Source organism: Fukomys damarensis, unplaced genomic scaffold (genome assembly GCF_012274545.1).
Source record: "Fukomys damarensis isolate Sample0158 unplaced genomic scaffold, DMR_v1.0_HiC HiC_scaffold_26, whole genome shotgun sequence".
NCBI classification, from domain to species: domain Eukaryota; kingdom Metazoa; phylum Chordata; class Mammalia; order Rodentia; family Bathyergidae; genus Fukomys; species Fukomys damarensis.
In genome coordinates, this window is record NW_022900938.1 from 22,711,268 (window position 1) to 22,735,628 (window position 24,361).

Genomic DNA, 24,361 nt, shown 5'->3' on the forward strand with positions numbered 1-24,361 from the left:
CTTTTGGTAAAAACATTCTTTCTTCTTTTTTACTTCTTCCAGCAAACCTCATTATCCTTCATGTGACCCTTTAGGCATCTCATTTGCTTTTGGCTTGTTTGCAAGTTTTAAAATATTAACTGCATCTCCTGTCTCAGGAACGGGTTGCTTGGCTACTACTCTACAGTTGGAGAGTGTCAATTCTTTTACTTCACCATTGCTACCTCGAATAAAAGGGTTTAATGCATTTTCATAGAAGCTGGACATAATTAAAATCCCTTATCTTTATTGTGTAGAGTAATCATTATTCTCATTTGGAAGACCAAGGGGAATATACATGGGAGAATATGTATTAATTTTGAATAATGTTGAAACTAAATTAGAATAAGGTCACAAGGTGTCAGTCGCCATGGAATCGGGAAAAGGTGCTGCTGTCTATAGGACACTAGCTGATAAGAAACAGGAAAAAGAGTAAAATAAGAACAAGAAGGTCCAAGGAATGGGCCATCAGTTTTATTTTATCATCACTGTAAATGAGCTAGAGATGTAGAATAGTGGAAACTGCAGCTGATTGAGGACCATGATATAGAGAAATGTTGAACAATAATGACTTCAAGAAAACATATGGCAACTTTTTAAAAAAATACACTGCCTGGGGAACCTCAGGTATTGTATTTGCTTTGAAGGGGTAATACTGCAGAAAGCAATACTCTTGCTCCCAAGGACCTTGAAATATTACATAAATGAATGCAGAAAGCCATTTTCCTACTTTAGTATTTCTCAAAGCAGGTATTAATTGTGGGGTATTAAAAGGGATTTCGATAGGATTTATTTAATTCTATGGATGAATACTTAGAATTCAGTGTTTTTGCTTGTTTTTTGGTACGGGGATCGAGCTTGGGATCTTGTGCTTGTGAGGCAGGAGGCTGCACCACTGAGGTAAATCCCCGGCCCACCTCAGAATTATTTCTAACAATGGAAGTACTATGAAGTGGTTCCCAAGTTTATTTGAAGATGACACTTTTATTTTTTGCTTTGCAGTGTGAACATGTGAGACTAGAATATCCTGAAACACATTCTGGAAACTCTGGCTTACTAAACAGTAGAGACACAGCCAGAATTTAAAGAACTTTAGGAATCTCTTCATTAAATATTAACTAAGTATAAAAAATATTAACTAAGTGCTTAAATTACTGAGAAATGGTATGAGGTCTCACACCAACATTCTGCAATCCAGTACCTCTTTATGGCAGCAATATTTCTAATAGCCAAAAAAATAGAAACCACCACCAAATATTTATCAAGTGGTGGACAAACAAAATGTGGTATATCCATACAATGGGATATCAGTCATAAAATGGAGTGAAATAGTGATACAAGTTATAACATGGGATAATTTTGAAAACATCCTGTTAATTGAAAGAAATCAGACACAAAAGGCCTACCATTGTACAAATCCCTTTATCTGAAATGTGCAGAGTAAATCCATAGGGATTTACTTCACCAGGTGAAGAAGAAGAGAAGAACGAGCCATGACTACTAATGAGTGTATTAGTTTCTTTTAAGGATAAGAACTTAGATAGTGATCATAGTTTATAACCTTGTGAGTATACCAGAAACCACTGGATTGTGCAATTCATTTATTTTTTTGACACAAGTCTCACTATGTGGTTCAGGCTGGCCTTGAATTCACATTGGAGTCCAGGCTAGCCTTGAACTCACAGAGATCTTCCTGCCTCAACCTTCCAAGTGCATGGATTACAGGTGTTCGCCACCACACCTGGCTTGTGTACTTTAATAGGGTGAATTTTAGCACATGAACTTATTTTGACTTAAAAAACCCAGGTTTGGGGTGTTGCTCAGTGGTAGAGTGTATCCTTAGCATGCATGGAACCCTGGGTTCAAACCTCAGTAATTAAAGGAAATAAGGAGGAGGAGGAGGAGCAGGGAAATAACAACAACAACAATAAAGCAACTAGTATACTAAATAGCCATATTTCTCCTAGGAACCAAAAATGAAAAGAACACAATTATTTCTTGTCAACAAGAATATTTAATGAAGATACTAGATGCTATTTACAGAAGATATACATACATACAATTCTTACACATTAAATGTAATCTAACTGTGAGAACAGAAAAAAATGTACTCCAAAATTACATACTAAATAAAATAAATAAAAAGTAATTATTTGGCACAATATCTATTATGTAGCAAATAAATAAAACTATACCATTGATTGAATGAACTATTTACAATCTATTTGAAAGTGCAAAACAATTGTTGAAAATTAAGATATTTGTAATAACATTTAAATCCAGAAAATATGTTTTTTTTCATTGGTAACAATAAATTTGTAGCTGAAAGGTTTTTAATGCCCAGGAAAATATTTCAGTTTTGGAAAATGTTTTGTGTGTATTGTGCTCTTCTGAAATGTTATTTCCTGTCTTAACGCTGGCAATTTTAAGAACGTTAGTGTTTCTTAGTGGAATTCTTATGTATATAATCCTGATTTGTAAATTTAAAAAGTTACATTGTAAACATAAGTATTATTCCCTACACCTTTCAGAAATTACAGACCAGTCCTCCCTAAGTTACATCAACAGCCATGATGTTTTATAGTAATGTGGTCAGGTTGTATACCTTCAGAGGTTAGTCTATGAAGATGGAAGAATAAAACCTATAATCTGGACTTACGCAGATTCCTCGATCCTTCTCCAAACCCCAAGATGTTGAGTTAAAATCAAGATGTTGAGTTAAAAATTATGCAACTACAATCACCATCAATGTATCCAAATCAATCCCACTGTAGCACATCTCCTGTGTGCACTCTTGGGTTAAGTGCCCAGGGCTTGGTATTTCTTTTGACAGTGGCATTTCTACCAGGCTCTTCGTGTGGGCCTTATGAAGATGGCACAACTGGAAATGAAGCAGTGATTACAGACCAGGGATTCCTAAGCTAGAGTGTGTAAGCTTTATGGAAATCAAATATTTTTTCTCTTGCCATTTAGTTGGTAAGCTGAAAGCAGCCCTGAGGTGTCTCAGGATGTCTCTGTTTCTTTTGTAGATTTCTCCAGTGGCATTACAGTCACTAGTAGCATAAATGGCATTCGTGAAATCAGATTGTGGACCGGAGACAAACCATTGCTGTGGGCACTTTAGATGTCTACGGCCGACGAGGCTCTAATCTGTGCGACATCTGTGATAAAGTTCTCTGGTTGTCAATCACATTTAATTGCCGTACGTAACTCCGGACATCCTGATGGTTCTTATTAGCTTGCGCTGCATCAGGATCTGGGTAGGAGGAAAGGGCAGAATCGGCGTTGCATTATATATGCATATGAGATCCAGCCTTATTTTCCCCAGCGACTTATTACATTTATCACAGATCCCGAGTTCTGTCAAGACCTTTCGACATACCACATTCACTGAAATATTTTCACGTGGTTGTTCTGTCTCCTCCCTTCTACCCTCCACGTTTCTTTTCCTCCATGGAATCATCTCTTTTGATCATTTTCCTCTGCATTGCACATTGTGGGGAGGGGGAAGGGCACCAAATAAAAAGGGAAGCATCTGTCTGATAGCCCCTGATGACGGATGAAAATTGTTTCCCTTTCCCAGCCTGCCTCTGTCTCACGCATTCTGTGTCTTCTCCTCTTTTGATCCAGATGGGGGCTGATGTTAAAAGACATAGTTTCATCGGCAACTCATAAAAACACATAACACCTGGACCAAACTGAAGCAAAACAGGGAGATCATCAGGTCCTGACTGCCCCCTTCATCTGGACACAGTGCTCAGCACTACGACACAGACATATGTTCTTAGAGACTGACCAGATCCAAGAAAACCCGACATGGGGGCTGATGTTCTGACATTCTCTGGTACCACAGGTTCCGAAAATTGAAGTACTATTCCATCTGACTTTCGTCAAACCAGTGCTGCAAGAAAACCCAGTGCTGATAGCCGCTCTTAGGCTATCACATAAGGACAAGGAAGGCCACATTTGACAGTGGGGCCTAGAAACACAGTTCCCTTGGGAAGTGACTTCTGAGTGTCTCTGTCATGTGGGAATCTGTGCCCACGCTTGCTAGTTCTTCCATTTTCTTTTCTTTTCTTTTCCTTCTCTCTTTTTTCCTCCCTCATTTCCTTCCTTCCTTCTTCCCTTTCTTTGGAGAAATAAGAAATCTAAATCTCTTCCCTGTGAATTCTCTCAATTGTTAAATGGTGACATTTCAGTATAAAAGGGGAAAATGCTCTGTGTGGACCCAGCAACTCTGTGATTTGTGGCATTCTGTCCCATGGGGTGCTGTGTGAGGTCACTGGTCTAGCCAGACAACACAAGCAGCCGAGCTGGAGTCTGGACTCCTGACCAGAGTTCTCCCAGCTGTACAACACAGCTTTCTGCAAGCCGGTTGCTCCTGTTCTATCCACCCACCACTTGATGAGACAATTGGAATGCCATCTGCACAGGGGTGAAGGGGAGTAGCGCAGGTCTGCACACAGAAACGCAGAGAAGATACAAAGGGCCCTACTTTCTGTAAGAAGAAACTCATCAGTATAATTATCACATATAAATAATACCACAGTAAACTGCAGAACACATTGTGCTTTATTTCCTTCATTTCTAACTGGCAGTGTACTCCACACGTACAATATACTGTAATTACATTGTACACATCCCCGCAATATTTATGAATCTATTCCTATAGCTTTATCTATAGACTGTTGACTTCAGAGCTGAGCAGCTGTTGTTTACCAGAACTTACTGATAACTTCAACAACTGATAACTTCACAGAGGAGGTTTTTAAAAATGCCCCTGTCTCAGAAAGGATGTAGAATTTACTTCTAAAGAGGTTCATAAAACAAAGTAGATTCTATCATGGTTCTTTGGTTCTTGAAACTCAACAAACCCCCTCTTAAGGCTAGGAACCCTCTTAGGTGTGCAGTATTTTGGATATAATTTCAAGAATTTCTTGGGACACTCGCTGAGGGCCGTGGATCTGGACTGTAAGCCCTTGTTGTAACTGGTGATGCTTATCTATTCTCATATCACTTGTACAGCTGCTTTATGACCATTTCTTTAAATACACAGTAAATCACTATAGGAAAAGATGACAAGACACTTTAATTCTGATGGAATCCACACAGGAAATGGTTGATGATGCCTAAAACTATTCTTATTTTGGAAGTTATATAAGGTACAATCATTTGAATTAACTTTTTTTTTGGTACCAGGGATCAAAGTCAGGACTTTGCGCCTGCCAGACAGGCGGCGGCACCACTGAGCTCCACCCACCCCCCGCCCTTGATTTAACTTTTAAAGGTCTGCTTTTCCTAGATTTTCCCCTCTGTTCATTAAAAAAAAAAAAAAATGAACATGAACTGTGGATTTGGCCCATCATGCCCTACAAAAAGGAAACCATTCTGCTTAATAAAACAAGAAGCTTTCCGTTTCTTGGAATTGGATCTCCCTGAGGAAATGGCACTACTAGGTGCAGTCATGATCATGTCATTCTGCCATGTAGTCATGAGCCAAATTTCTTCAAGAAACTCATAGAACGACATTAACCAAAAACTTCATAGGTTCCGTCTCCAGACTTCCGAACCAGGTCTCGGAAGCCAAGGTCTGGCCCTAGTTGCAGGAGACGGTAGCACTGGTCTAGCATGACCATCTGCAGGTACGACAATGCAACTTAATTTCTTACAGGTTACAATTGTTATTTATTAGTAGTAATATTTTTACACATATTAAAGCATTATACTAGTTCTTATGATATGTGCTTAAATTTTAAAAAACAGGTCAAATTTCCTGAGACTACTAAAAATACAATATGAAGTCCTGCTACGGGGGCTCTTTACAAATGTGCTGTGAACATTAATGCATTCTCACAGCACCTGGAGACACCGTTATCCTTCCTGGCTTATAAATGACAGAACTGAGTCAGGGACGGTTGACGTGAGTTTCTCTACATCAAGAACGAGTCACACAGAGAGCTGGCTGGAGGTAGGGCTTGTCCGCTGTTGCACTCTAGCTGTTCCTAGCCACAGTGGAATGAACAAATTAAGTGCGAAATTCATTCATAAAATAATATTCCTATGGATACTTTCTAGTTTTTAAGAATGTAAATAGTTTTTAGTTTCACAGCAGCAAAACAAAGTCCTTAAGCCGAAGGCCCCTACTACATCTGACATGATCAAATGCTGTCTAGACTCCCAGAGTGTCTCAGTGGCCTCATTAAAAAGGACTTAATCACCGAGAAATCTGCTGCAGGATGCAGCAGCAGTGAACTTACTGAACGGCTGGCTCCGGTAGTACCTCACTGTTCTGGCGGTGTTGGCAATCATGCGCTAAAAGGAATGAAAAAAGAAAGACATACAGAAATGCAAGTCAGCTTAGTATATAATCCCTAAGGAGAAACAAACCATTACTTATTCCGGCTATACTCGGCCCCATAAGAAACGGCATGTTCTGAGATGTCAGCTGTCTGCAGGCACCTGGTTGATGTATAATCTGTTTAATGACTTCAAAGAGGAACCCACAGTCCAGTGTACAAGGCATTTGCAGGTAAGGAACAGAATGTAACTCTAGTTTCATCGGCTTCATCCATCCCTACAACGTAAAAAGAATTCTTGAGACTGTACTTTAATTCTCAGAAATGGTTTTCACCATCCTTTTTTTTTTTTTGGTACCAGGGATTGAACTTGGGTCCTTGCACTTGTGAGGCAGGCAGCAGAACCACTGAGCTAAATCCCCAGGCCCCTCACCATCCTTTCTTGAGGTCAGTGTGAATCTGTAACTATCCCAGATTTGAAGAAACGTGAGCTTGTCAGGTTCCTTATGGTAAACAGGACCTATCAGTGAGGCATGAGATTACACTGACTGAACAGTAAGGAAAGATATTCTCCCTATAAAAGTTTCTACACATTATGCAGTACTATCCTTTATAGTCTTCCAGTAAATGTGCATGATTTAATGCTAATCCTAATTGTTTTCTTTTCTTCCTTCTTTCCTTTTACTTCTTAGTCATAACAAAAACATAGGCACATTTTAGAAAATTAGAAAATATTAGGAACAAAGTAAAAACCACCTAGAATGTTACTTTACAGAGTAAATTCATTAATATTTTCATACATTTCCCTCTGATATTTAAAAGTGAATATATAAAACCATGCTGTAAAAAGTTGAATCATACTATATAGACATATTTATTTTGGTTTAAATTTTTCATATTGTATTGTGATTATATGCTATGTCAGTTGCATTTTAAAATATTTTTAAAATGAGTGTGTATTCCATGAAATGGACGTATCACTTCTTTGACCTTTGTTAATTTTGTCATTAGGTAATTGAAATTTCTCTGTAAAGTTTTGGTTGGAATATAAATGGCAATATTTTATGCTGAACAAAAGAAGAAAAGACGGAAGAGATGAAGCACAGAGACAGAAACCTGTAAACCTGAGGAAAACCACTGGTGAGAACTAAGCACTATTTTTTAGCCAGGATGTATATTTCTTGCTGATGGTGTTTTAACAATAGGTGGCACCCCCCACGCTGGCCCCAGCCCTTGTGCATGTTTCAGGACCCTTTTGCTGCTCGGACTCTAAGGGGGATCCAAGTGAGACAGCAGATTAATTGTAACATTAGCAGACAATTGATACAGCTCCACCCAGAGAAAGAGATCTCCCAGTTTCTGAATGGCTCCGTGATACCGGCCTCACTTCCTTCTCTCTGGTCTACCAAAGCTTTGGTTTACCAAAGTATAAAGAAATGATTTTGAGGAAAGCTTACATAGTGTAAAAAAAAACTGCAGAAGAGGCGATGCCTTACAAACACATATGTGAGCATCATAATGCCTCTCTGAATACCACTGTTTTGAGGACTCTGGCAAGCACTAAATGGCATGTGTCTGTGTTGGATGATTTCTCATGCACAAAGAGGCAATCGGAAAGTTTGAATTTCACTTTCATAAAGGATCCTAAAAACCGACCTGTCTGTTGATCAGCATGAGAAATATATTACAAATACCTTCAAGAAAATGTAACATACAATGTATAATTAGCCTCTGATATATGGAGCCCTGAAATAAACAGTAACTATGATAATTTTCCTGCTAATTTACTTTAAGTTGTTTTTTCACTTCTCTAAAGGCTTTGCATCGGAAGGGCACAAGTATATTCCATGTAGAATTATTGTAATTCTTCAGATATTGAATGGAGTGTAATTACCGAAAACCCTGGGAAATGCTGCCAGTAAGCCCCTCTGAAGAATAATAAAACAATTAGCAGGGGTCAGAAACCTCTTCCTATACCATTTTGTAGGGAGTAATTGTTCTGCTTTTTAGTTTTGAAAGCTAAAACATTTCATTCTGACTTTGGTTTTATACCACTTTTTACAGCTATGCTCTGAGGCTTCATAATTTTTAGCTCATTATGTAGTTTAAAATGTGAGAACAATTGTTTAAATCAGTAATTTCCAGTTCTGAAGTTCATTCTACCTTTCTAAATCTTTGATTAATTTTAACAATGCTTTTTAATTCTGACGTATCCTTTTTAATTGTACTAGAAGATAACTTCAGTCTAACTTCCCATTCCAAATCTGGCTTTACAATGAGGTCCATTCTTTTCCTTTGTGAAGTTCAGACAATAGTGTTTAATGGTGTGAACCCACAGGAACGATGCAGGAACCCCACTTGCATTTCTGGTCACCGCATGGTTACAGAATACTTTCAGGGAGGCAAAGAAGGGTTAATCTGATATTTTAACTCCATGGGCAACATTCAATACACTACTGAGACTTCAGAAGGCACTTCCTTGAGCCATCTCCAGGGTGCATAGTCTTCTATATCCTGCTTAAAAACAGGCTTGCCAGGTAGGGTGGGTGCATATCTCTGATCTTAGATACATGGGAGGCTGAGGCAGGAGGACACAAAGCTCAAGGACAAGCCTAGGCAACTCAATGAGACCCTATCTCAACACAAAATAAGATAATAAAATAAAGGACTAGAGTTGTAGCTCAGTGGTAGAATGTTTGCCTATCCTGTGCAAGGCCATGGCTGGGTTCAGCGGTAGAGCATTTGTCTAGAGTGTGTAAACAAATAACCAATAAACAAACAACAGCAAAACTGGCTTCCTCCTGTTGGAATGCATCTGGCAATGAGGAACATATTGCTTCCAAGGAGAGCCCCTTTTATTTATAGATACTTCTGGCTATTAGAAAATTCTTTATGATTTTGAGTCCAAGTCTTTCTCCCTTCACTTTTCACTCATTGTCCCTAGTTCTGAGCTTTGGAGCACTACAAGAGGCTAGTTCTTCAAATACTTAAAGAGAACTATTATGGACATTTCACCATTCCTGATGTTTCCTTGTTCAGCCTAGATATCCCCAATTTCTTCAACAATTTTTCCTAAGACAGTTTTGGATCCCTTCTGGCCAGCCTCTAGTGTGATATGATGCTGTAGTCTGAACCAATTTCAGCATGCAAGAAAATTATCTTCCTATTTTCCTTCCTTGACCTGGCAGATGTTATATATCCAAGGGCTATAAAATTTAAAAAACAAAAATTGGGTTACTGGCATCTATTGAGCTAACAATGCATTAACTTCTCAGCCTGTTCCATCAAGTTGCTGTTTGGATGCATTTTCTGCTCTATCAACATGCAGTTGATTATTTCATAGACCAAAGTGGAGGATTTTACATTTATCACCACTGAATCTACTTGGAGTTCATATTTCCACAGATTTAAGCCCCACATGGGGCTTAACAGCAGACACCTGTTTATTCACTGGAGTTTCCACCAAGGTTAGCCGAAACTAAGGTTAGAGAGACACAGGCTTCATTATCCAACTGCCACATCAGGGTTGGAGCCAAAAATTACACCCTATCCTCGGAGGTCCTGCCAGAGCAGGTTGGCCTGCCTGGAGCCGGCCTGGCAACTCTGCCACGCCAGGCCAGGGCAGAAAGCAGAGCTTCTTTTCTTTTTATCCCCCCATCCTAGCACACCTGAGGTTTATGACACACTCACTGGCAACTGGCTTCTTGTGACAGCACTAGGGAATTCAGGGGCGAAGGTGAGGAGAGCATGCTCCCTTAGAACCACTGCAAGTCAGCCTGGCGGGCAAACCGCAGCCTCCTCTTAATTGATTTTTCCTGGGTCTAATTCTAAGAATAGGTCTTCAGAGCTTGTTTGCAAAAATTAATATGTCCCCACAGTTCCTGACTGACAGTGCCCAGAGGGCCTGCAAAGAAGTCCTGGAGAAGGGAAGCCCAGGGAGGAACCACGACTGAGGCAGTGCAGGACGCTGGGACCACACTCACGTACCTAATGCCTCCTTATAGCAGAAGACAGAGTGACTCCCAAGCAGATGTCCCTCCTGGGACCCCAGGTAATGAGTGAACAACAACGTCCAGGGAGCAAGGGAGAACAGGTGCTTTCTGCACCCAGTGCTGAGGCCGCAGAGCCGCAGCACGACCATCCCTCTGGAATCCCCTCAGCCCCACTGACATGTTGGGTGCCTTCCTGTAGCACCATGCCTCAGAGCAGGCCGGCCACACACACCACAGCCCTACTCTTATCCAGGCATTCTGCTAAGCCACCAGGCCCTGATGGTCTCTACCTGTCCCGGCCAGCTCTGCTCTGATTCTTGTGCCCAGTCCAGGTGGCCCTGACTCCTTGAGGCAGAGGAAGTGAAGGCTGTGGGTCTGGTTTTCCAGTTCAGACCAGCAGCCATCCTGCCCTTGCCATCTTACACTGTTACACACAGACATGGACAGCACAACTTCCTTGGCTTAGGCTACTCTGCCTTTTGCAACGATGCCCTAAAGAGTTACTCCTTAACTTCTGTCCTCTTCTGACTGCCTGCCTGGCCCTAAATGGGTTTTGGGTGTTTGTCTTTCCTTCTGTTGCTAAGTACTTTTATTTTCTTTAACTCTAGGGATGGAAACCAGGGTCCTCTACCACTGAGCTACTTCCTCAGAACTTTTACTTTTTTTCGGTTTGAGATTAAAGTCTCCAAATGCACTTGGCCTTGAACTTGGGATCCTCCTGCTTCAGCCTCCTGAGAAGCTGGGATTATAGGTGTATAGCACTGACCATTCTTGTTCTTAATGTTTGCCAGATTGCTTTTTCTTTTCTTGTATTTCAACTCCTGCTGATTTCACTCTTTCCCTATGTCTCTGCCCATCAAAGATGAAAGCTCTGCCAATTATATTTTGCTTAGTATAAAGCCCCATCTACTACTGCTGATTATTTCACTCCAACTTTCACACATTCATGATAAAAACTTTTTTCCACAAGACCCAGAAATATATAATCTCTCTGGAAAAGATGGTGCCCATGATACCAACCAAACGGAAGTACACAGTAAGGACCAGAGGTAAAAAAGACTTGGTAGCTGGACGCGCTTTAACTGTACCTATGACTGAGGAAGGAGCTGGGTCCTGGCCCTTGTTGTGGATCTGTAGTAGCCAAGGGGCACAAGGCACGCACAGGCACATGTGTAGCACAGGTGTGAAACTTTGGGACATAGCAGTTCAGGTGCCTGACCAAGCATGTGTGGGACATCTGTGCCTCTCTGTAATCAGAGAAGGGTGCTGAAGGACAGACACAGCAGCATAGGGAAGGAGGAGACAGAATAATGGCCCATCGGAACAGAAGACTCAGGGAAAGTCACCTCACGTCATCCCAGCAGAATTCTTTAGGACACCCTGGTTAATCAAAGTAGGAAACACTTTGGATTGGATTTGTATTACATAACATCCTTTAAAAATGCTTTAGTGCACTGTCCTGCCTAAATCCAAGAATGGGATATAATTGGGTTATTCTTTTATTCAACAAGTATTTCTTGAACACTTACAATGTACTAGGCAAGTTTATGTGCACTGGAGAAGAACCAATGGACACAACAGGTAGGATACCTGCAATGGGACACTGAAAAATTTTAGTGGGGCCAATGGAGAGGCAAGTAGAGGAGACCATGTCAGTCTGCGAGAACAGCTGTCAAGGCTAAGTTATCTGTCAGAAAATGCTAGGTCTGGGGAGATGGCACTGGAAGTGTGGTCAGGCAAGACCACTTGGAGGAGGAGACGCATGAGCTGAGGCCTGCACCATGAGAAGGAGCCAGACAAGTTAAGACTGGAGTAATAAAATCACAGGAAAAGGTAATAGCTAGTGCAAAGGCCCTGTGGCTGGAAAGCAAAGAAAGGCTACCAGTCTTGCCAACATAACCTGAGTACAAAGAAGATTTAAGTATGAGATTAGACTGGATGGACAGATGCTTACAGCAACAAGTCTGGATTTTTTTTGAACAGCCTAGATTTTATTATATTATTGTACATAGCATGATTTTATTTTCTATTAATACATCGGCAAGAAGTTCACTTTTCTGGACTTTGCCTGTTGACGTGTCTTTTAATACTATCATGATCTAGTTTTATAATCTTTGTTGATTTTTTTTTGTATTTTATGTGTTAGTTTTATCTTTTAAACTGCATGTAATCTAAAGAAAAACTGACTTTCTAAATAGTTTTACATTCCTTAATAGAATCCTTTGCCTGGACTCTCATGTTGTATTGTTTTGAAGTGCACCCTTTGGAAATCTGCATTTAGTCCTGTCTGGGAAAGGTACACAAAGAAGCAAACACTCAGAGTACTGTACTCCCTAGATTTCCTTTGCGTTGGAGAGAAGAGGTCTGGGAAGTGGGTGGCTGAGAACATTTACATTTTTACGTAGAGATTCTTTTTTGCTATAGCTTGAGGTAACAAGCCAATGCTCCCTCTATGAATCTGATAATAATGTTACTGGTGACAGAAAACATGTTGTTGCTAATTGTGTAACTATATGCCTAGCATACAAAAATAACAGAATTCAAAACATCTCTTCCTAATGAATGAGCTTCTGTTAATGTTTCCAGAAGTCTAGGAGTTGCTCTATACGTCTCATTCCAAATAAAATGACTACCCCAAAATCATATTCGTAAATAAATATACCTACATGTGGAAACGTCTGAAATAGAAGCAGCCTCCTAAGACTGCAGCAACTGTGCCTATCAGCATGCTTTCCACAGCCCGGGATAGTGGCAGGCGGCCAGCATATTATCCTCTAATCCATTGCTCGTCTACCTTCTAAGTGTTATAAATATTCATATATGCCATAGAAAGCTATGAAGGGCTTTATTCAAACATTTTTTTGAATACCCCTTTATGTTCCCCCCAAACGAAAGAATGTCTGCCTTCTTTTTTTATTTTTTGCATAAGGATCAGAGTATGAATTCTCTTTTGTTCATACCCATAAATCCTGAAAACCAATATGCAACAAATTCTCTAATCCTCATTTCACACTTCAAGGGTGGAGATGCTCAAAATAAAAATACTTGGGGTTGGCATGGTGGTTTTCTGCGATTATGCAATGGTGCCCCCAAGAAAAGGCTTCAGAGTTCCTGGATGCCCTGGTGACTCCGGCCCTGGCAGGACTTCCCTCCGTCCACACAGGCCACCAGCCTCACCCCGGCTACAGCCTCTGCTTGCACTTAAGACACTGAGGATGGACGGTTAAGAAGGAGCATCGACACCAACCTTTCCTAGGCCCACAGGAGTAACAGCAGCCACTGGTGGCAGTGGTGGTGATAAGGGGGAGGCGTACACTGGTTTGTGGGTAGATGCTGGGAAACTTGCACAGTGCCAGACTATGCAGAGCCAGGCTTAGAAAACATAATCCACTGCTGTTGACATTCCATTTCATTTTCTGGTAACATCTAACTCTTGGAAGAACACATGGGAAGCCACTTTCTCATAGTATGATTTATTTAAAAAAAAGTATAAAGCTGTAGAAACGGAGGATTAAGTGTATCTTTCGACATCCCTTCTCCCCTCCTCTTCATGGTAAGGGAACCCCTTCCTTTTCAGTGGCCCACATGGATATCCAGGAGAAGAGGACATTTCCCAGCCTTCCCTTCACGCGAATACATTTCTGGCCAATGTGTGTGAGGCAAGAGGTAAGCACAGCTTCTTTATTCTTAATGGGAAGAAGTGCACCTCTGCCCTCTCCTTTGCACCTCCTAGAGCTGATGGGGACATGGTGGTGTGTCACTGCAGACCACGTGATATGGCAAGGGAGAAGCCTGGACCCTTGATTGCTTCTTGGGTCAAGATCTCAAGTCCCCTTACACTTGTAAGTAAGGAATGAACTTATCTCGCTCGACTCATCATTAATTTAGGACTCCAGTATTGTAGCTGAACTGCTACCTAACTATTCAGTTGCTGCAAAGCAAAAGTGGGCTCCCTTGAGGGGTAAAGAGCCTCTTTGCCCACTGCAAGGCACAAAAGAACCTCATGCTATGGACATAAATGGGCAGGGCACCATTGAATGCCATCTTGACTTTTCCTTTCTAGGTTATGGATGAAACCCCCAGGTCTGAAAACCCAGACAAACACCTGTTAGCCTCCCTGACAGATGGTTGCTTTGGTGCTCCTTACTGTTCTTGTTTGCTGTTAACTTTAGCAATCAATATTCTAAAGTCCAGTCAACTCTCTAGGAAACCCTGACTTCTAACCTCCATGCACTTGTTTATTTTATAGTTCAGTGACTGGCTCAGCCACACTTCAGTCTACCTTTCTGCATAAGTGACTCAGAAGGTACTTGACTCACTCGTTAAAGCTTTCATATTGGAAACAGAATTTGCTTTTGAGAACGTGGGGAAATTATTTAATCCTCCACACTAATAAGTGAGCAAAGAATGTTTTTACTTTGATCAGAAGGTCATTTAACTGACATAGCAATGGAGATGTTCATGCTCTGCCTTTGGAGTGGGAGCTGAGGAAGAAACTGCCTGCCCTCTGATGGAGTGTCTTTGAGGGATGTGTACTTAAAGACATAGGAACCTACTTTCCACCAAAAGCAGCACTTCCTCACCAGGCTGAGCTCCCCCACGATCTCTTTCCCAAAGCTGAATGGTGCTGATTCTTTGGAATTAGCACAAAATCTTTCAAATTCTCCTAGAGTCACACATCCTACCTCGATTTCAGGAAACAAATGCAATCAGTTTTCTAGTAAGGTTTCTCTTGCACTGTAGGCCACATTCCACGGAGCTGCCATAAACACAGTGACAGAGGGAGTAGATACAATCCCCATCTTCTATGGGGGGCACTGACCTGCAGAGAACTAAGGGACTACTAGAAAGTGATGAAGCTGAGCAGTGAACTCCCTGCCTCCCAAGTTCTAAGTCCCATGCACTTTCCAAAGGTCCACATTCACACTGTAAATCACAGCCTTGGGCAGCTCAGCTACTTGGAGATAAAATGCTCCACCACTCTATCCACCCAGGCTGCACTTGGAGGAGTCACAGACAATGGAGCAACCATTCACGTGCACTAAGCAAATAAAAAAAGATCCTGGCATGATCAATTCTGTTGCTTCAATGGAAGATAAGAAATAAACTACAAAGTAACCATGTCAGATAGTACTTTGCTTTGCTGCGGACAGATGCAGGAGGGTGGTTAGACAATATTGAATATATATGTGCCTGCTCTATATTTGTTACTCAATTTTTTATTATTTGAGTTCCCTGTCTGAATCTGGGTGAACTGTACTGGGCTGAGCACTACACATTTAGATTAATGCTTCACTCTAAAGGTGCGCTATAGAGTTGCCTTTTACTGACATGCACTAAACTCAGGCTCGGCCGATAAACATTTCAAAGGTATCCTGGGGCAGTCTGGCTCCACAAACCATACAACAAAACAACAACACAGAAGTCACTCTGGAACATTTGTGCCTTTTAGCAACAGGCAGCCAAGGATGGAAATGTACAACACAAAAGCTAGCTGCTGCTGAGAACCACAGCACAAATACTATTCCGTTTCACAAAAGAGCACTGACAGAATAAAATAGGTAGCCAATTTGAACTAAATAGTTCACAACTCCTTTATGTTTTTATAACTACCTTTTTTAACATGGCAGCATATGTGGAAATTACTTCCTTTATTAGTACAAATGCAAATTTTATTTAAAAAAAACATTGTGGTTAATGTTATAATACTGCACATACCATTTTTTCAAAGTTTACTAGATTGTCAATGAACGTCTTGTTCCCCTCATGAGTAAATGTCATATCTGTAAAGAAATAAAAGCCACATTCTAATCACTAACAGAAATATGTCATACTAAGAAAGCACAATAGCACCATTAGATTATGCAGGTGGATTTGCATAACATTGCAGTTGAAAGAGCTGATAATAGTTCCTTTTATGTAAGGTGTTTAACTTTCTAAATCACTTTACCTGGGATTAGTAAAATTTCTAAATTTGCCCTCTGTTTTACTAACAAGACTTCTAGATCATGGATCCTTGCTCTTCCAATCATCTCCTAACCCTTTTTAAAAATCTGGGCCGAGGTGACCAAGAAGGTGATGGGTGGGATGTGCCTCCCAAGGAGAGCTGGTCAGGGATTGTTTATCTTTCTTCCCCAAATATGTGCCCATGCGCCCCCTGCCTGGCCTACGAATTCTCCGCATTACCTTTGATGAGCAAAGGCATGAAAGGGATGAGAGGAGGCTCCAGCTTGGCTGCTGTCAGCCTGTAGGCCCTGTGATTTCTCGAAGGATCCTTAGGAGAGGGACAGAGACAGATGCTGGTCAGTGACGAGTGATACACATGATGCCCCCTCTTCCCTCCTAGCACCCACATCCTTGACATCCCACAATCATGTAGTTTTGAACTGAAGGTGGCTGCAAAGGAAGATTTAGTGAGACTAATTCATTTGTGTGTGTGTGTTTTAGGAAAAGCTTCACATACGGCATGGCAGTATTTTGCTTTCTGCTTCCATCCTGGTTGGAAAGGGGAATTTGCCTAGGGGGCAAGGCTAGGCACCTTTGGAAAGCAAATGCTAACCATGTGAAAGAAACCTCAAGCAGGCTGCCATGCCCTCCCTACAGCCTCTTTCTGGGAGGCTGACTCACCCCGCTACCCCGCACAGCTGGTCCCGACTTGCCCTCTGAAACCATCCACCGCTCCTTTTCCATCTGTTAACACCTCCCAAGCGATGGGGAAACATAATTTTGGCAAGCCAAGGAAACTGCAGCTTCCAACCCACAGCCACCTGGCTAGATAACAGGGACCCTATTACACTGCTTTTCTTAGTTACACAAATTGACCTTATGTGGGACATAAGTCCTCTTTAAGTTAGTTCCTGAGGGTGCCATTCATTAGTCAGACATGCTTGTTTTAGCAGCACTAAAAGGGATCATAAACTTTGTAAAGTCATACAAGGACAGATAAAATTTCCGAAATGAGAATTTCAATTCAGCTAATCAGAAATTGGATTAGTGCAGACAGTGAACAGAAGAAAGGAGCCACTGTCACTTACCATTAAACTTTCAAACTCTGCATAGAACTTCTTGAACTTGCTCGGCAGTTTCTGTTAATGAAATGAAAATGCCACATGCATAAGTCATATTAAATACCTGGATATGTATCAGTCATTACCATTTCTAGGGGAAGTGTATTTCTTTTGGCTCCTAATCAAACATCGCTGAAACCGGCTGGACTGTAATCTGTCCTGTCACGTGAGGATGATGTTCTGGGATATAGAGATCTTGCCTTTGAGTCTTAACCTACTTGAACCAGAAGCAACCACGAATGCTTTGGTCTTACTGCTTTTATATTTTCTGAAGTGGATGACTCTTAAAGAAGGCTGCATTCCCCAGAGGATAAGTGGTCTAGACCCTGCACCCTCTTTTTAACTCTCAGATTTTACAATTAGAAATTTAGATCTGAGAGTAATTAGTAATTAAGATTAAAAGGGGTTTAGAAACAACCGCAACTCTCTTTCCCCTTTACAAAGTAAGTTGCATGAGAAGAGGGACTTGATTAATTTTCTTTATTGCTACTCTCTCAGTGCCTGAAAGAGTACTGCATGTACTGTAGGTGCTCCATAAATATCCATCTGCATACCTTAAACCTGTGTTATAAGAAATTAAGTCTTATAGTTTAAATGATGGTCCAAAGTCATATAGCTGACTATCATCAAAGCCTCTATGAGTCACATTACTTGCCTTGCTTTTTACCACCTGTATGACAGGTTCTGTGCTTTTCCATATAAGCATTTCTCCCACTTGATTTTTCTGCCTCACTGTCATATATAACTCTGGAGGTGCTATCAGTGTATTGATTTCCCCCGTTCAGAGACTGGCACAGGAACCAATACCACTCACTGCACCTGCAGATCTGCTCCGATCTCAGTGCCAGCACTGCTTCCCAATTTGCTTAGGTTCTGAGTTTTTAGTAAAGTTGAACTTCTGTCTTCTGACAGGGCCAAACCAAGATGGAATAGCAAAGATGTGTTGCCCACCCCAAGACTATGGAAATATTTACAAATCCTGGCACCCAAAGATCCTCAGTTCAGCTCTGCTCTGCCCAATGATGTGTACTCAACATATGATTCACCAGTTAGGCCTCTGTGAGCCTCAGGAAGCTCCTCTAGCCTCTTCCTCTCTATGTCTGAATCAGTCTGTCAAATTCCCACTTAAGAAGCTATAAAAATCTTACTTGGTTTCTAGAATCTATCTCCTAGGTAGCCCCCAAACTCAGTTCCCCCGTGCCTCGTCCCCAGTTAGGTTTCAGGGAAACCAGGCATCACTACTTAGAGGGGTCTTTCGAGGCCAGACAATGGCAGCAGGCTCTGAGAGACCTGCAGACCTCATTGGAAGAGCCACATCACCACATCAGGTGGTAGCCTTCCATGGACATAGTCCATTCTTAAAATGGACTATTTAAATGAGACTGCTTTTGACTAGAGCCAAGTGCCCATGAGCATAGTCCAGTTTTAGTTAGAATCCCGTTATCCTAGCTCTCTTCACTTGGCTGTTTCATGGGCAGCAGGACACATCATAATCAGAAATGTGTGGTTCTTAATACTATTATCCATCCACACTCCAGGCTTCAAGAACAGGGTCTCAACAGTGACTATTTTGCTAACCCCAGGGAATCTGGTAATAGCTACAGATATTTGTGTTGTCCCAACTAAGGCTGGATATGGTAAGATGGGCCATGGAAATATAGTAGGTAGAGTCCGAGAAGCTTCTCAGTATCCAACAGCACCCCAGCCAACCCTCCACAAGGCGTGTCCTACCCCCACGTCACCAGAGCCAGGGCTGAGAGTCTCCTCCACACCATTACTCCCATTTGCTGCCCCTCAGATTGGTCTTTCCCTCTACTGAGAACCCTCTCCTTTTCCACAGAGCTTAGCTTGACTTACTTTTCCTCACCCTTCCCTGTTTCACACAGGCTTATCATGCAGTGAAGTCATGGCCACCATGCTACTCACTGGGGTTGTATGGGAAGCCCCTGAGGGATTCTCAGCAAATATAGGGGGAAAAACCCAAATCAAAGATGCTCATGCATGAAAGCTCTCCCCCCAGGATTACATAATCACATTTTGCCTTAAAAATAAAGGCTTTTAAATGATGAAAGGCTAATCTTCTCTTGTTAGCCACACACAATGGTGAAGACAGACGCTCACAGACTCAGTACTCCCATCCCTGGCGAAAGTGAAGAGCCAACCAATTAGCAATCACCTTTTGCTGACTGCACTGTCCCAAGCAGTCTCCTATCTTTCTCCTTAGAACAGGAGAAGGAATTTAGGGAGTGTTTCCCACATGCTATGGTCTCATTATGCTGGCTGCTGCTACACGAGACCTACACCCGACATCCCTGGCCTCATATGAGGCTTTATACTCTTTAGAATTTTTTTCCCAACCAACTCTCTTGGACTCTGTGGGGAAAGCAGGTTGAGAGAAAGCAGACCCTCAGAGGGGGAATCCGAGGTCTCTAGACATTCCAGAGCCTCAGGCTGTAAGACAGGGGCTTCGCTGCCTGGATTTACTGGCAGCACCAACTCTGTCCTGCTCACTGCAAGATGATACAGCTGCGTGGCACACAGGCCTCACCAACTCCCTCATTCCTATATTCAGGGGATGAGCTGCTGTGTGCTGCATCTGCCTGGAATTTTAAGAGAAACTCAAGACAAAAGGACTTGTGAGGACCTGCCCTGTAAACAATGGAAACGTTTAGGAGAGAGAAATAAAATAGTTTCAAGAGGGAAGTACAGAGGAGAATCATTTCAAGGAAAATGCTAGAGATGCAAACAGCTGCTTTTAGGCATCACTGCAAATCGAATCTGTATTGTATACTCCTTGCCCTCTTCTCTGTGTCCCGCATACTTCCTTATTTTTAGTAAGTCTATTTTTGTGTGCATGTTCTATTACAGAGTAGTATTTCTTCAACTATACGCCACACGTAAGAGGTCAAGCACATTTTGAGTTCTAAGCTAGTGATAAATGGAGATATTTTCTAGCTTGAATAATCCACTATCAACAAACCACTCATCTCACAGAAATTCACAACACACCTGTACAACTTTTGCCTCAAAAAGACTGCTAGCCAACTGTTGTTCCTCTGCAGAGAGAGTAGCCTGCCAGGTGGTTAAGAGACACTTAGTACTGAGCCACTCCAAACAGTTGGCTTCCGGGCTCTTTCTCCTAGGAGCAAAATGACTACTTGGATAAAAATGGATCTTCTGTCCTCTTTCAGTCAGAGTTAAGGTCTGGCACAGAAGCAATAAAGCAGACATTTCAGAGAACAATAAAATCTATCAGCAAAACTTTTGCTATCATCCAAGTGATGTTCCTTCATGTCATACTCGGAACTACATTGCTTATTATTTACATCGAAAGATGGAAAAACTGAGATCCCCAGACAATGCCGCACCCCCTCAAAAGACACACACACACACCTTTTAAAATTCTTACTCTAAGGCAACTGGAAAAAGGAGACAGGTCACCACTCTCCAAGTGTCCCACCTTTTCCATTGTTATACCGGTGTGAGTGATATTTCTATAGAAAAGCCCACTGGTGAGCCTGTGTTTTTCTTCTTAAGGCAAAAGTCACAGCTGGATCTCCGCTGAAGCTTACCTCCCACGTGAGTGCCAAGCGGCTCACAGCGACGTTACTTAGTCCCATGACGATGGCAAAAAAAGAATTCAGATTTTTGTACTCCTTACAGCTGAAACACAAGAGGCGCATGTTTGAATAAAATGCTACCTTTGAGAGATTAAAAAAAAATTAGAGTTCTCTTTCCTGATAGTCATTAATATTCGTCAGGACTCCTCCATGTGAACAGGCAATGATAGATTTAATGCACGTATAATTTCCGCTCGGGTAACCGTGTTCTGCTGTTTGATTTCTCACTGTCATTTCAGAAAGTTGATGGTTTTGGCCATCGAGGTTTGGGTTTTGACAAGTAATTTAAAGATACCTCCCCTAGGGGTTGTTATTATAATCTCACATTTGTTAAAAGCCTGGAGGGAACCATCCCAGGAGGCAGGAAGAGAGAAAGCAAAATGTCTTTGGGAATTTTCAGACCTTTACCCTAAAGGTGGATACTCTCCTGGCAGCTTGAGGGGGACTAGGGATATCATAATGCAGCGCCCGATTTCTTCCTGCCTTGCAAATACTTCTGATTTGTTCAAAAATATCAATTTACAAGGCACGATTCCATTGGGCTGCATACTTCATCTCAAGAAGTTTGAAACGGAGATATAATCTGTAAATAATAGACAACAAAATAACCTAATTTTCTGGTTTTACTGACACTGACAAAGCAGGTTGCTCTGTTTTTTGAGACAAGGTCTCATTTTGTACTGTAGGCTGGCCTTGAACTCACTGTGCAGCCCAGGCTAGACTTGAACTCATTGTAATCCTCCTGCCTCAACCTCCTGAATGTGGGGGTTATAGGTGTGCACAACCATTCCTGGCCCAAAGCTGATCATTTCGACACTTATGCAACTATTAACTTTTATGAACTCATTTATAGGAACACAACATGTAGATCAAGATCAGAATTTCTTAGTAGAATGCTGAAGTCCAGCCCAAGCAAGGACCCCCTAACTTCTTCATACTAGGTTCCTGAAAAGGAGAGAATTCCGTTTGCAATATGCACAATCCTTTGCTCCTAATCCCGCAGTTATCTGAGTGGCTACATCATAACTAAATCCTGTTTGGCTTTTTATAAAAACTAATAAAGGTTGCATTCGCTTCCCACATTCTATTTGCCAAGGTAGCAATGAAGAGTTCTTCAGTAGTCCATGTAGAAATGGGGAAATATGTTTCACAGAAGCCCTGGTGTGTCCGGCCCATCTATGAGAAAACAAGCAAGGCCTTCCTGGGACTGGGACAGTGGATCATGGGTCAACTTGGGCTGAAAGTGACCTGGGAGACACCAAGGCTGCAGGCAGCAAGCATAATCATGCACATATTTTTTTTTGCCTCTGTCTTATGCACATGATGTTGGAAGAATAAACACAGGAGTGCAGACTGCTGGTCACTATTGTGTTACCAACTCTTATCACTCAAGGGAAGTCACAAGATGTCTGTGTGCCTCAGTTCCCTTGTTTGTAAAGAATAAAAACACCTGTCCCCCATTCAAGAAGTTCTGCACAGGACAAAGAGCTTGAATAGTGTATGTTGCTGTTCTCTAAAAACATCATGTTAAACAGATGCCACTGCCACTAGGCTTCTGTGGTGTTCTTACAGACATCGGAGTTACGGAAGTCTGCCATCTCCTCCAGGTGGGCTGCGTGTGTAGCTCCACTATAGGACAGCGAGCACAGCACAGGGCTTAATAATGGTTAAATAGTACAAGCCAATTTATACCAAAATCCAAGGTACTCACATAACCAGAAGGAAATGGAGTAAGAAAGGCAAGAAGCATTAAAAGGCAAAAAAACCCCAGAGGTTTTTCAGAGGCTCTTCTATGTTGCCTCTGTAAAAATCACAGGATTTGGTTGTAAAAGATTTTCTTACTCCCCTCTTTCTCCTCCTTGGTGCATTGAGCAACCAGGCCAAGGTGAAGAGAGAATGTATTCCCTGTGTTGGGAAAGCACACATTGTAATAGTTTCCTTAAGCTACTCTTTCCAAACACTGAAGGCATTCGTTTGTTGCGATGAGGTTGTTCACACTTCTAGGGAAAGCAGCTATATCTAAATCAGCAATACCTATGGAATATTTTACCAGAAATAGCGAGCTTTTCCCAAAGAAGAGATAGCAGAATTTGAATCCAAGGGATTCGGTATTCCATCAAACCCTAAAATTTTTGGCAAAATAAATCAGGGCATTTGGCAAGCTGATAACTATGAAACATCAAGCAGCCTTTATTTCTTTGTTTAGCCCCGGAAATCAGACTCTGTATGGGATCTAAACTGTTTGGCTCAAGAAAATTGTCTGGCTGGGGTTACTCGTTTTCCCAACCTTCCTGTGCTACAGCTCTCTGCCTTTAGAAAAGAAAGGAGTCTCACAGCCACAGGCCAAATTTAGCCTTTTATTTTTAGCACTGTGGTGATACCAAAAACATGGAAGTAAACAGGAGGTTGTCAGGCATGTCTAAATAGCAGGCGAAGATTAAATTCATGTCAGGGAGAAACCTAACTGGCCCCTGCAGTAAATAAATTGTTTCCCATGAAGTGCTGTTAAATAGAATATGTATAAGATGCTTTTTTTTTTTCCTGGTGTTTATGGAGATGATTTTCTTGTACCAGGTTAGCTCGCCTTTATGCATTTCACTGATTTTATTCTGGCTGAGTTGGATGTGCTGTTGTTTCAGCATATTCTACTGCCCTCTACTGGTGAGAATGTGACATGTGGGACCGACATCAATTTCCAGAGCCTCTTACACAACTTTGCAGAAAGACTAAACCAAAGGCAGTAAAAAAAAAATCAAGTAGTTCCAACCAAAAAGAAAGCCACGGTTCTGAATCTACCATCTGTGCTATAAGATATTAGTCTACATATTGATGTCAAATATTACAAAAGGTATAAGAAATTTCACCTTTTACAAAAATTCAATGATTTTCATGAGCCCCTGTCTCTGGTCCTTGTGCCTAAGCAGTTTCTATTTCCTGCCTTCCTTTTTAAGAAGTAGTCTAAGAAATCAAAAGGAAAACATAGCTCAGGATTTTCTCTTCCCATACTTACTGGGCTGCTATCTTAATAAATTTCTTTAGGAGCTGAACACGCTTGCTGAGCTGGGAACAAAGGCAGATCTCAGTGACAACCCAAAACTGAATTTCATTAAATCTCCTCAGGAACAAGTCCAAGTTTGCTGTGGTCTTTTTAAAATTATGCCTTCCAAATGTGTGATAGATTAGCTCCAGCTAGAACAGAAAGAAAAAAAAATTCCACTTATTCGATGGTTTTTAAATCAAAACACGAGCCTGGTAGCAACTGTAAATTCAATCCTTGACCTGGATGTAACTTGTCCCACGGAGCTGAAGGACTTCTATGAGGACTGATAAACGTATAAATGCAAACAAGGGGTTATCAGCTCACTATA

General features: G+C 41.5%; 1 protein-coding gene across 8 annotated transcripts in view; it reads right to left on the reverse strand.

Annotated features, from left to right (window-relative positions):
- Nucleotides 1-2,481: 2,481 nt before the first annotated feature.
- Rapgef4 (Rap guanine nucleotide exchange factor 4) overlaps nt 2,482-24,361 on the reverse strand; it is a 233,933-nt gene continuing 212,053 nt past the window's right edge. For 7 of the 8 annotated variants that reach the window (XM_010607008.1, XM_010607007.1, XM_010607005.3 and 4 more), the window contains 7 exons: nt 24,004-24,182; nt 20,946-21,036; nt 17,341-17,391; nt 16,493-16,580; nt 16,025-16,089; nt 6,276-6,330; nt 2,482-3,274 (listed from right to left, as the gene is read on the reverse strand). In XM_010607008.1, the coding sequence (XP_010605310.1) occupies nt 3,147-3,274; nt 6,276-6,330; nt 16,025-16,089; nt 16,493-16,580; nt 17,341-17,391; nt 20,946-21,036; nt 24,004-24,182 (657 nt within the window). In that variant the 3' untranslated portion in view covers nt 2,482-3,146. Of the gene's footprint in view, nt 3,275-5,793; nt 6,021-6,275; nt 6,331-16,024; nt 16,090-16,492; nt 16,581-17,340; nt 17,392-20,945; nt 21,037-24,003; nt 24,183-24,361 lie in introns of those variants that run through there. The other variant, XM_033756254.1, reaches the window with a different exon arrangement.